The following is a 13968-nucleotide window of genomic DNA, read 5'->3' as shown; positions in this document are numbered from 1 at the left end:
TGTGGTTAAGCTGAGGTGTGTATATTTGAGACTGCCCGTTGCACATGCACAGTTGACAGCTTCAAGAATAGAAGTTGCGGGAAGCTGCAGGCATGGGAAAACCAAACGGGTATGGTCATATACATAGAGTGAAGACACCCCTGCCCCTTCTCGGATGTAAATGTGACTTGAAGGGGAGTGGGGAGAACAAATTTGCTGTGTTTTAAGCTGCTAATATGTATATAGCCTCTCATGAAAATTCCATTTCTACTTTTAAATCCACTTACAGGATAATATTATAACTCAGATGAACAGTGACAGCAAATTGTACATAGCTGTGGAAGTCCCTGTTGTTGCCAACATAGCTATCCAGTGTTTTTTTCATTTTAATGGCATTTAATATCTTTTCCATTTTATTCAAAAATGCATAGCTATTAGCAAAATATAATCTTGCTTTATTTTATTTAGATTTCCAGCATTAATGATGTACAACATTTTGATAAATTTCATGCAAAAAACATGTATCTTAATGCGTTCCATAACACTGAGGATGGACAGTTTGTTTAAAATGGATCACTGTAAAATATGATCTATCAACATTGCATCATTATCAAAAGATTATTTTAAGACAGCTTAAGCATTATATTTAAAGTAACTGAGACCTTGAATATTTTTGGTGACCCAAATAACAAAGCTATAGCAATACTACATATGTATTTTAGCATTTGTACATATTGTTTAACATATTATTATTAAATATGAAGGACAAAATGTGTTCTTGCCATTTATTACTCCTTTGGAATGCACAAAGGTGGCTTTGTATAACATCTCAGCCCTACACTTGTTGGCTTGGGAATATTCAATGGGACTTATTTGCTAATAATTGTATTTAGAATTCTGCATTCAGAATTTTGTATGTTTCCCCAAACTAGTTTAGATCTGAAATATGGCATTAGAAACTAGGAAACCAGTCTCCTTGCTCATGACAAAAATGGTATGCGAAGGCCAGATCCAGCCTCTACTTATGATAGCCTTCAGAGATTTTCCAGGGGGAAGTTGAGATATAAAATACAAATGTATTTGCAAAAGAAAAAAACAAGCAAGCAAGAAAAAACAAACTTGTCCCACATTAAGTAATAAGACACTCAGGCAGAGTCCCCCAAAACAAAATCTGCAAGGTGGTTTAGTATCTGGTGCCTGGACAACCAAAATCTAACCAGTCTGCGATCTGCTCATGGCCAAACATTGATTATACACTGAATGTCAGTGGTGTACAACAGAACTTCATGTTGTGCATCAGTATGAGCCCATTTTAAATTGTTACATTCACCATCTGTGTAATATGGTTTCTATGTTGTATTCAGGTAGAGTAAATTAACAGCACTGTCTCTGAAAGTTGACCCTATAATTACCCACTTTCCTAGGATTAGGAGAAACCTGGATGCAGAGCTGTTTAGAGACTTTCCGGGGAGCTGTATTTAACCCGCTCTTAATGCCAATTACGTTACCAACCCTTGTGTGGAGCCTAACAGAACAATCAACATTTAGTTCTCACACATCACATTGTTTTAGGTTTAAGGTACGCAATCTGCACCTCTTATCTATCATTGAATTGTAGAGTTGAAAGAGACCATGAGGGTCATCTAGTCTAACCCCCTGCAATGCAGGAATATGTTGCCCAATATGGGGCTCGAACCCACGACCCTCAGATTAAGAGTCTGATGCCCTCTGGACTGAGCCCAATAAACTTTGGAACTTTTCTGACAAAACCTTTTCATCCCTCTGGAAAGTGGGAACTCTCAGCATACTTCTTCCAGAGGTATGTAGTATCTGAAATATTTTGTTCAAGCAGCTAACCAGTTACTTGCAATGATTGCTTTCAATTCCACATCTTCAGAGTTGCAGCAGAATGTTTTTACATTTGAAAATATGTATATTTGGGCTTTTCTAAGTGTTCTAATCAGCTAGCTGTGGGTGATAGGCTGAGGCATTATTCTGGATGACTTGATTCCTTTTGAAAACCTTGAGTAGGTCAGAATTGCTGCAGCCTGATCCAATGCATGTTTACTCAAAAGTAAGTCCCATGGTGTTCAATGGGTCTTATTCTTGTTTGCCTAAGATTCCAATCTTACTGTAAGACGTATTCTTTCTGCAGTAAGGAGACCATATTAATATGCTCAAAGAACCAGGGGTGCATATTTAGAAGTATGCATTTTTCCATGAAAAAAATGTATTATAGAGCATTTGAATTTGCTTTCCAGCCTAGGTGTTTTCTCAGCCATGTGCTTATTATAACTTAAACCCACATTGCTAAAGGGGAACAGTAGAAAACAGGCACAAAAGACCTCAAGTAATTATATGGGTGGTGGAAGCAGGAAAGGAGCATAAGGGACAAAGTGTGAATACTTTCCACATACCCCAGCAGAATCTGCATGCACAAATACCTCAATAATATTGTTCAACAAATGCAAAGGAGTGAAGCAGCAATAATAATATATAGCCCCTGGCAATATTGCTAACAGTTATAAAATATTTGTGCTATCTAGAAGGGGAAATTTTAACCCCTGCACATTCCTGTTTAATAATCAGAATAAGGGGGAAATGTTCTGGCCTTTCAACAATGCCAGATTACAATACTACAAAGGAGTAGTAAATGGCACAAACGCACATTTTCTTTGTTAATCAACTTTTCTTTTGATCTCCCTCAGTGTATCAAGTAGCAGATGGACTGCAATAGGTTCGGTCAGGAAATCTATGTCTGGGTGCTGAGATTTCTTTTGCCATCTTGATCTCCACCTTGAAATAGGTCAGAAAGATCTTGCCAGTCCTGATTGCCCTTTACATTCTTTAGATACTGCAACACATTTGTTTTCCTGAGGACAGCAACAGGCTCTTCCTTCTCCATCAATCCCAGCAGCAGTTGCTTCATCATTTCTAGAGACTCTTCTCTGCCAGTTCCATCAGAGAGATCGGAGAGGTCTTGGTTCTTTGGGGAGGTCCACACAATGTGTGCCTGCGGGATGTCCCTGCCCACGGCTGTGTGCACTCCTCCCATGGCTTGGTGGAGCCAAATCAGTCGGTTTAACTCTTCACGGAGATTTCCTTTGTTATGCAAGAACTGGAATTCTGCCACTCCTCTCTTACTGAAATGTGAAAAAGCCAGTACTGTGCTTGAGAAGCAGAAACACATTCACAACAAAGCAAGAAAACATTTCAAGTATATTAGTTAAAGATGAGGAAACCAAGATCACTAAGGGATTGTCTCCAACCTTGTTGAACTATCTGGTGCCATCTAACTGCTTGCAAAAATAGTGTATGGTATTCCTGGGGTATGAACCAGTGCTGACCACTTCAGATGTTTGACATCTGCATTCATTATTTTCTTTGTAGAATTGGACTGATGCAAAGTTGACAGTCCCCAAAGCCATGCAAGTCATTGTCCCACAGCTCCTCATCTGCCTTTATTTGTAATTCTTTAAGGCTGGAATCCTATACAGACTACCTCAGAATAAGTTCCACTGAACTCAGTAGGGCTTATTTCTAAGTAGGCATATATAGGATTGGACTGTAAGGCTACAGTTCTATGCATGCTTGTTTTGGAATATGTTCCACTGAATTCAATGGAATCTGATTTTTTTTCATGTCTGAATTTGCACTGGTGTTTCTTATTTGCCTACCTCTTGCTAAGAAATCTTTTCATGGCTACCCTCTAGCAAATATTATATGAGTTTTCAGTGTTGGACTTTGAGTTTTGTTTCAAACTGGGAAACCTAAAATTCAGTAAAGATTAGCCGCTGACAGATGCACAACTAACTTTAACCTAATATATGAAAAGACAGATTACTGTACAAGCATATTAGCATTGTCACTGTTCACATGGCTGTTTCAGGTTCTTGCATTATAGTTTCTATCCAGTGACTTTTTTGCAGTGTAAAATGAAGGTGGCATAGCTAGCTTTTATTTACAAAACCTGTCTGTTCATTATAGTACCATGGACCAAAGAGAGCCCACTGAGGGCCATACTTAGGAAAGACTCCTATCCAGTTGTGGACAGCATGAATGGGGATGGTGCCTGACCTCCCAACATCTGTGTTTGAGGGGTAGAGTGGCATAGAGGTCAGTGCAGTGCAAACACACCACCAAATGCATTGGATTGGCTCTGCCAGTGCATTTGAACTCCCCACTGCCTCACCTCTCTCCTGCCTGAAACCTTGGAGAGTGGTTAGGGCTTCGCTGGATGGACCAATGGTCTGATTCATTATAAATATGTTCCTGTGTCCTATGTTAGACATGATGATGGCAGTCACATTTCTTTATTACAGTGGTACCTCGGGTTACAGACGCTTCAGGTTACAGACGCTCCAGGTTACAGCCTCCACTAACCCAGAAGTAGTACCTCAGGTTAAGAACTTTACCTCAGGATGAGAACAGAAATTGCATGCTGGTGGCAGCGGGAGGTCCCATTAGCTAAAGTAGTACTTCAGGTTGAGAACGGACCTGTGGAACGAATTAAATTCATAACCAGAGGTACATCTGTATTTGTGTGTGTGCTCCATCTTTGTAATAAAGTGGTGGTGTACTCCCTGCTCCATAAACTGGGCTAGGAGAAAAGGGACTGGACTGACGGAGTGCAGGGGGTAAAAAAGGGGGGGTCATATTTCCTGATCCATGCACCCATTTTCATGTCAAGACTCCCACATACTTTGGCCTGTTTCAGACATAATGGGAAACCATGATTCCATAATGGGAAACTCCATAATGGGAAGCTCCATGAAAGAGCCTGTATGAGTCTCAAGTTTCTATGCATCTCTCTCCCGTGGCCACAAGGATATTGGAAGCTTCCATTTTTAAACAAGCCGCAGTTCCTCTTTATGCCCAGGCTGGAGAGATTGTAGCAAGAGGTACTAACCTTATGACCAGCAGACCATGTGAGCCTGAGGTTCATGTGGGCTCACTCATGTGGTGAGCAACTGGTTTCCCATTATGTCTAAACCAGGCTAATATATGTGAACAGGACAGACATGTGAATAACACATGTAGCTGTCTTCATTGTTTCTTATTTTGCTATGGATTTGTGCTTTGACGTGTTAAAAGAGGTAGCTCTCTCGCCCTTATCATCACTATCTAGGAATGAACAGAAGATCACTTTATGGTTTTCGGAACCATCTTGGAAAGTTCTAACAACAAGAAGACTTTGCCCTTTCCCTTAGCTATCTTGTGACTTTCAGTACAGGATAATCTTGTTTTTAAAAGCACCTTCCAAATGTATCACATTTTAAAGAAAAATCATTTTAAAAATTACAAACGATGCTAAACATATGTTTGCACAGTGATCTCCTTCAGAAAAATACATTATATTGTAAAGCATTACTGCAATGTTATCATTTTGCATCCAAGTCAACACAGTAAAAAAAAAACCCCAAAACCCATCATAGTAAAAGAAAGCTTATCAAAAATTTAACTAAAAAATATTCTTACGTTTTTGTTTCTTGACATGTTGCAAACCAAACAAGAAAAAAAATGGACAAAAATGTTACCATCTGTAGATATCTTTGGGACAAAAGCATCTTCTGTCCTGTAAACTATTAAACAAGATGAAATAAGATGGACATTGAAATGCAACTTGCAGCTATAACATATTCCACTTAAATAATGGATAGTAAAATTAAACCATAGTGGCAGATAGGAAGTATTGGCCTGAAATATATATTTTTTAAAAAAATATTCTTTGCCTTTTCATATTTACTGTGACAACAAAAGCCAAATAATTCCATAGTGTATTTTATTTGTATATTAGGACACAAAAGGTTTTAATTTGAAACAGTAGGAAACCATCTTTTAAATATGTATTCCAAATATTCCTGTCATAATTATATTACTGCAATCGTCACTCAGGTTAGTATAGCCTATGAAAATCAATAGCATAATATGTATATAAAATTGTTAGCTTTTGGAGGGAACAAAACAAATATTCTGATCTGAACCAGAACTGGTTTTTTAGAAATATGTGAATACACAAAATACATCCTGAATGGCACAAGCCATTGGTTCAATTTTTCCAGTACTGTAATCACTTATTGACAGATTTTGTCAATAATATATTTGAGATATATTTGTATAGCTATATATAACCGACAATATCTTAATTAAATATTAGTTGAAAGAAAATATTTAACAGTGCAACCCTATACATGTCTACTCAGAAATAAGGTCAATGGGGCTTATATCCAGGTAAGTGTATATAGAATTTAAAGCCCAACAGGTTAAAAATAGCAGTGTAATGTAGAGTACTTACTATTTCTCCTTATATTGGAATATGGTGAAGTTGATTTGTGGAGTCTTACTTGTTGCTAGCAGATCTCTAGTGAGCCTCCTCCTGCAATGACAGTGTGCGCCTTCCTAGCTTCTTTTATAGTTCTGTAGCTGCACTTAACAATAGGGATGAACTGCGCATCATATTCTATGACTAAGATCTTTTTCTCCTTGTATAAATGAAAGATGTGCTTCTCCCAGAGACAATCACCCTTGGACAATAAAGTTTACTATTTGGCTAGTGATTAAGACACTGGGACCTCCTGTTTTTGAAATATCTCTCATCCTGTCATTTTCATAGGATCGTAAAATCATGCTATGGAGGTTGGGATCAATAGCAAGGCTGAAGAATTGGAGACTTTTTATCACTGGGGGACTTATTCCAGCCATTACTTGCTGGATAACTTTTGATATAATTTCTGGATCAGCACCACATGTTTAAGGTAAGAATCAGCTTGATTTTTCTAGAAGGCAGCTGGAGAAGTGGAGAACTGACCATATGAACAAGGCAAGGAGGAATCTTCCTCTTCTTGACATGTTATTGTCAGATTTTGAATTGGACCAGGATTTACAATGGTGCATGGTCACAATGTGCCTTCAGTGCCAGGGCTCAGCCCACTTCATGGGATATTAATATATGCAACTAAAAATGGAGAAGCATAAATAAAACTTCTTGCTCAGTAGAAATTAAAGACATACTTCACACAGCCCACCCCAAATTTTGGGTTGATTTTTATCAGTCTTGGTTGAACTATGGCAGCCTCAATGGCAAACAAATATTCAGGATGCTCCCAGTGAATTCTCCTGCATCCACCCAGTGTCACCAACAGTAACTTGCAAACTGACCCATAATATCTCTCTGGCGTAACTGAATGGGGCTTTGCTATTATACATGCAATACTTTCCTCAGATGCTGCATAAGCAGATGTCACTGCCCATCCACAGATGAGAAATGTGTGCATATGGGGCATAGCTAGAGTCAGAAGATGCAGGGCTATGAGGGCTCACCTAAATACTTTCCCAGCGGTCCTATCTTGGCAGGCCTGCTCTTCTTTGAGCTTTGATATAAGGCAGCAACCTGCTACTCTGAACATCAGAACTGATCTTACATATGTGCCTCTCAGCCTTGCACAGAAAAATAATTCTGCTGCCTTCATCTATTGTTTATTTAGTTTTCCTTCTTTATAGTTGTTTGTCTAGTGCAGGCATCCCCAAACTTGGCCCTCCAGATGTTTTGGGACTATAATTCCTATCATCCCTGACCACTGGTCCTGTTAGCTAGGAATGATGGGAATTGTAATCCCAAAAACATATGGAGGGCCGAGTTTGGGGATGCCTGGTCTAGTGGATTTTAGGCTCAGAGCAGCACCTTCAGAGCTCCCCAAACCCCTCATTCCTCCCATCACAGGGTTCTCTTCATAGATAAATAAATCACAGCTCTATTTCCCTTGGTTCCTGTCCCCTTGCCCCAACCTCCACTCCACTGCCAGGTAAATGAGTCTGCTTCTTTTCCCAGTACAGTACCCTTTCAGAGCAAGTTCGTGTTCCTGAAGCTTTTAGACCCACGTCAGTCTCTTCTCTGTGGGAAAGGTGAGTTTCTCTGGGTGCATCTGAGGCCTGTCCCTCCTCTGCTGGTTGCTTCCCCCCTCTATAGTCCAGTGGTGAAGGCAACAGCATATGCATGGCGCAGCCACTTGCGGCTGGTGCAAGTTCACTTCCATTTAGGCCAGAGTCAGCAGAGAGTGGACATCACCAGCAGCCACTTGCAGTATTGCCTCTCAGATTTGGATTTCCAATGCACCTTTCAAGAATTACGGAACAAATAAAATAAGACAATAGAAATGCAGAGCAAATAATATAATGCCAGCAGCTAAGCAAGCCTGAACAGAGCCAGTACCTCACAACCTGGACCTTTCCTGCACAACAGGATTTCCTCTGTGCCTGCCCACTGCCCATCTACTCAATGATTCCCAAAGTGCCCAACACAGATTCTGGGAGTTTGCAGGAGCTGAAAGGTGAGGGTGAGAGGACAGGAATGCATAGGTGAAAGCCCATTTTGATAGCATATGGACACCAGTGAATGTCACATATATTTTCTATGCAGTCATATTGGTATAGCTGTTTGTGCCTCATTGCAGCTGCAGTTAAATGTAGGATTGTTTTCATGATGTTAATAACATAAAAAGTAGTAGCCAAATACCAATGTACAGATCTAACTGGTTCTGCCTTGTACCATCTGGGGCTAGAATTGTTTATTTTGAGCCATTGTGTTCATTAACTAATCACTACAGGCTTCTAGCTTTGTAACAACTCTGTTCCTGGCGTAAGAGCCATTTATTGAAAAGGTCAAAACTTGTAACCAATTAAAGATTTACATAGAGGTTGCTAAATTGGTTGCTAAACTCTTGTGATCTCTTTTTAGTTTCCAGGACACCCAAAAAGTTAACATAAATGATGTGTCTGCCACAGCAGAGCTTTCTAGTTACGTGTTTCCAGGCTAATAAGCACTAGCCATAGCCAAGTCTAAAACATCTGATCTTTATAAGCACCTTTATGTAATTGAGGGGCAACTACCATTATCATAAGAACTATGATTCCATTTGTCTGAGCAAGTGAATGTCAGCCAGAGAAATTGAAAGATCCTCATTGAATGACAACTTAAAGCATTCTATCATAGACAAAGTGTGCTGCCATGGCTACTCAATTCCACTACCCTTGGGAAATTGCATTATAGGAAATATCTCAGCAGCTCTACTTTTAGAGAATGGGTGTTGCATCCAGCAGCAATTTTAACTCCCGCAGTAGTAGTTATGGAAGCTTCAAACTGTGCTGGCCTTCACTGAACAATACTTACCAGATGGTTACAAGCTGGCTTCCAGTACTGAGTTCAAGAGTATCCCAGGATTGGATAAAAGTGTCTAAAGAAGTGGAGCATATTGCAGGACAAAAAAATCCATGCTAAATCCTAAACCTGCCCTCCATTTTTATCTTTGAAGACTCCATAAAGATGTGATTATATGAACTGTGGCTAAATCCACTACAGAAAAGCTGTAGAGGATTTTGAAAGCAAACTTTAAGTTGGACTGGCAGCAGCAGCTCTGGAACTTGTGTGGCTTTGAACGAGAAACTGGCCCATTATGTGTTGGCATATCAAAATAATTAGACAATTTCTATGCTATGCACATCAACTTTATTAAATAGTTACCAAAGAACATGAGCTTTGGCCTCTGGCAATGTAAGGGAACTTGTAGCAAGATATTATGGTTTGATATAACATACGTAATCAGTGATTCAGGTAATGTAGCCATGTTGGTCTGTCATAATAAATAACAATGATGAAAGATTAAAAAATATATATTGAAAGATGTTCCAGTAGCACCTTAAAGACCAACTAAGTATAAGCTTTCTAGGTATGAGCTTTTACATAATCAGTGTTTTCTTATTTTTGAAATGGTACGTATATTTCTCTAAATTGTTGATGCTTTTCTTTCAAATAAATAAAATGCCTCCCTTTCTCTGCCAAATGTTTTGCATTTGATGTGCATTTCAATGACCAGGTGCTTACCCAAGTTTCAGTTTCCTTGGAATGAGGGACAGCAAAGACTATGGTGTCTTTAGGATCAATGGTTTATTTACATATATACAACCTGGCGTGCCTGGCGTGCTCTGGTCCATGGGGTCACGAAGAGTCAGACACGACTAAACAATAACAAAACAACAACCTGTGCCTGAGACAGAAATCAGGCATAGCTCTGTCTTCCAGCTTCTAGCTTACATCACTCAACTTTCAATTCTGGCTTTTGTCTTTCTAACAAAGGGAGTGGAGGACCCGCGTATTTGTTATCTGGCACAGAACCACTTCCTTTGTTACCTAATGGCCCATACTTAGAGGGCCATTACCTCACCAGGAACCTACCCTAGCTATTCCAGAAATTGAATCAATGCTGGATCCAGGAATTAGAAGGAAGTTCAGGCATACAACCTACCCCACCTAACTCATAAAATTATATTAAGAGCACGTGACATGTTCAGCTTTTTACATAGCATTCATGCGAAGCACAAAACTAGTTGCCTCCATATGTCTGATATTTTTATAGGCCTTGTGGCCTTCTGGGCTTTTAACCTAGAATAACTTCTGACTACTCTACAACAGAAAGCACTCCTGTGTGGGTGACAAAATAGCAGAGGAGCTATGGATTATTCAGATAGAAAACTGTGGGGAAACAGTTAAGACAGACAGGCTTTTAGCTCCAGAAGAGCAAACAGGTTTCTGTGCTTGCCACTAGATGGCAGACCGACAAGGTCACACATACTACAATGCAATCTTCCAAATATAAGGATTCACAAAAGTGTACTTTTAGAAGTATAAGTCCCAAAGAGGAGGAAGAAGAGATCACACAACAGAACACTCACATGGAAATAGGATATTTCTTTCACCACATGGCAATAAACCTGCAGAAAGGACCCTGTTTAAGATGCTCAGGGAATACTTTTTTTTTTTTTTTGCCAAGCAACCGAGAGGGATTAGGACGACACACGAAAAGGGGAACCACAGCTACACACTATCACACACTGCTAGGACTATCCCATAGTCCTGCCCTACACAGGAATCAGGGTTGGAAGCAGGTGGTGGGATTTTGACCCCCACTGAGGGAAAATGGCCTCACTCATCTTTTGCATACCTGGCCAAAAACTGTTAGATTACAGGGGTGCCAACTTGAATAAAATATTTGGGGACCTAGGTAAGCCCTTCCCCACATAATCACATGATGGGGCACACCCACACTATTTGAATGGCAATTTCCATCAACTTTGTGTGGGGTGGTGCCCCCAGAAATATTCTCGGGGGGGGGGAAGGGACCTCGGCCCCTAGGAGTTGGCAGGTAGCATCCCAAAACACTTCATCACCTATCCGCACAACTTGCCAGCCAACGGACTGCCTCATCTGTCACAGCATGGGCAATAACTATCCCACACTTGCCTTTAGAGGCCTGCATCCCACCTAACCGAACACAGAATGGAGGTACCACTCGCTCCGACAGCATCCGATTCCTTGTCAAACAAATAGCCAGCACGTGTAGACACAAAGTCAGAAAAGCTAAAGCACAGAATGAACTCAGGCTTGCTAGAGAGGTTAAAAGCAACAAAAAAGGCTTTTATGGGTATGTTCGTAGCAAAAGGAAGAACAAAGAAACAGTGGGGTCACTCAGAGGAGAAGATGGTAAAATGCAAACAGGGGACACAGAAAGGGCTGAACTCCTCAATGCCTTCTTTGCCTCAGTCTTCTCCGATAAAGAAAACAATGCCCGACCTGAAGAATTTGGAGCAAATGATTCAGCAGAGGAAACACAGCCCAGAATAACTAAGGAGATAGTACAAGAATACTTGGCTAGTTTAGATGTATTCAAGTCTCCAGGGCCAGATGAACTGCATCCAAGAGTATTAAAAGAACTGGCAGATGTGATCTCAGAACCACTGGCAGTCATCTTTGAGAATTCCTGGAGAACAGGCGAAGTCCCGGCAGACTGGAGGAGGGCAAATGTTGTCCCTATTTTCAAAAAGGGGAAAAGAGAGGACCCAAATAATTACCGCCCAGTCAGTCTGACATCAATACCAGGGAAGATTCTGGAGCAGATCATTAAGCAAACAGTCTGTGAGCACCTAGAAAGGAATGCTGTGATCACCAATAGTCAGCATGGATTTCTGAAAAATAAGTCATGTCAGACTAACCTGATCTCATTTTTTGACAGAATTACAAGCCTGGTAGATGAAGGGAACGCAGTGGATGTAGCCTACCTTGATTTCAGCAAGGCATTTGACAAGGTGCCCCATGATATTCTTGTAAAGAAGCTGGTAAAATGCGGTCTTGACTATGCTACCACTCAGTGGATTTGTAACTGGCTGACTGACCGAATCCAAAGGGTGCTCATCAATGGTTCCTCTTCATCCTGGAGAAGAGTGACTAGTGGGGTGCCACAGGATTCTGTCTTGGGCCCGGTCTTTTTCAACATCTTTATCAACGACTTGGATGATGGACTCAAGGCAATCCTGATCAAATTTGCAGATGACACCAAACTGGGAGGGGTGGCTAACACCCCGGAAGACAGGATCACACTTCAAAACGACCTTGACAGATTAGAGAACTGGGCCAAAACAAACAAGATGAATTTTAACAGGGCGAAATGTAAAGTATTGCACTTGGGCAAAAAAATGAGAGGCACAAATACAAGATGGGTGACACCTGGCTTGAGAGCAGTACATGTGAAAAGGATCTAGGAGTCTTGGTTGACCACAAACTTGACATGAGCCAACAGTGTGACGCGGCAGCTAAAAAAGCCAATGCAATTCTGGGCTGCATCAATAGGAGTATAGCATCTAGATCAAGGGAAGTAATAGTGCCACTGTATTCTGCTCTGGTCAGACCTCACCTGGAGTACTGTGTCCAGTTCTGGGCACCACAGTTCAAGAAGGACACTGACAAACTGGAACGTGTCCAGAGGAGGGCAACCAAAATGGTCAAAGGCCTGGAAACGATGCCTTATGAGGAACGGCTAAGGGAGCTGGGCATGTTTAGCCTGGAGAAGAGGAGGTTAAGGGGTGATATGATAGCCATGTTCAAATATATAAAAGGATGTCACATAGAGGAGGGAGAAAGGTTGTTTTCTGCTGCTCCAGAGAAGCGGACACGGAGCAATGGATCCAAACTACAAGAAAGAAGATTCCACCTAAACATTAGGAAGAACTTCCTGACAGTAAGAGCTGTTTGACAGTGGAATTTGCTGCCAAGGAGTGTGGTGGAGTCTCCCTTCTTTGGAGGTCTTTAAGCAGAGGCTTGACAACCATATGTCAGGAGTGCTCTGATGGTGTTTCCTGCTTGGCAGGGGGTTGGACTCGATGGCCCTTGTGGTCTCTTCCAACTCTATGATTCTATGATTGTCCTTCCTATTCTGAGGCCAGCTGAAGCCAGATCAGGTGTGGGAACGGGGTTCCTATCTAGCAACCCCTCTAGGAACAAAGTCACAGCACAGTTGGGAAAATTATAGCCTTTTTCGTACAGCACCTGGGATGGGCAACACCTATGCAAAGGGGAAACATAGCTCTTCGGAAACAAGCCCCACTTTGTAAATCGTTAGGAGAAAAGAATCAGAACTGAAGCCGCCTTAAATTCCCTTTTAAGGATTAATGGCGAGGTGGGTTCCCTCCACAATCCAGTGCGGGTTCAGGTTAAAGCTGAAGCGAGAGATGCCGCGCTTCTAAAACAGGGACGCCCTTTAATAGAAAGAGCTCATCTGGGAAATTTGAAAAGCGGTTGCGTCGAAATGGAAATGGAGCAGTTGAGCGAAACCCCACCTGCCTTTAGTAAATACTGGGACACCTCCCGCCCCACACGTTTCCACCATAAGCCCTGAGCCTCCGTGAGGCACTGTCGGCCCCGCCCCACCTATTCTCTCCCCCCTCCCCGTCCCACCTATTCTCTGGTTGCCACGGTGACAGTGGCCCGGCCTACTGGGCAATAGGAGCAGGCACTACTAAGCGAACAAGAAGCGCCAGGAAGGATCTGCTCCTTGAGGCGGAGCCGTCTCTCTGAGAAAGGGGGTAGGGCGCAAGGAACCGTCGATCACCGGAGAAGCGACGTGCAATTGGTGAGAATCCTGATCACGTGCTAGATGGGCAGGA

At 41.5% G+C, this 13968-nt stretch overlaps 1 protein-coding gene across 2 annotated transcripts; it reads right to left on the bottom strand.

The window, feature by feature from the left end:
- Positions 1-2616: 2616 nt before the first annotated feature.
- On the bottom strand, positions 2617-13892 carry LOC128416003 (parathyroid hormone 4-like). Of its 2 annotated transcripts, XM_053392967.1 has the most exons (5): positions 13760-13892; positions 7816-8299; positions 6275-6402; positions 5458-5561; positions 2617-3122 (listed from the first exon to the last, which is right to left on the bottom strand). In XM_053392967.1, exons 4-5 carry the CDS (start codon positions 5544-5546, stop codon positions 2732-2734), a joined length of 480 nt encoding a protein of 159 aa, XP_053248942.1. In that variant the 5' UTR covers positions 5547-5561; positions 6275-6402; positions 7816-8299; positions 13760-13892; the 3' UTR covers positions 2617-2731. The 2 variants fall into 2 exon arrangements, with proteins under 2 accessions (XP_053248942.1, XP_053248943.1); XM_053392968.1 differs by lacking the exon at positions 13760-13892 and having other exon boundaries at positions 6275-6355; positions 7816-11099.
- Between the last annotated feature and the right edge of the window lie 76 nt (positions 13893-13968).

Source organism: Podarcis raffonei, chromosome 6, assembly GCF_027172205.1.
Source record: "Podarcis raffonei isolate rPodRaf1 chromosome 6, rPodRaf1.pri, whole genome shotgun sequence".
NCBI lineage: Eukaryota > Metazoa > Chordata > Lepidosauria > Squamata > Lacertidae > Podarcis > Podarcis raffonei.
Note: the sequence above shows the minus strand (reverse complement) of the source record. Positions and strands in the feature narration are given on the sequence as shown.

Coding starts and splice junctions, on each gene's coding strand:
- LOC128416003 (XM_053392967.1), bottom strand. CDS start 5,546: ATGCTTTTGTCCCAAAGATATCTACAGATGGTAACATTTTTGTCCATT. Junction 3,123..5,457: donor ACATGTCAAGAAACAAAAAC/GTAAGAATATTT, acceptor TTCACATTTCAG/TAAGAGAGGAGTGGCAGAAT.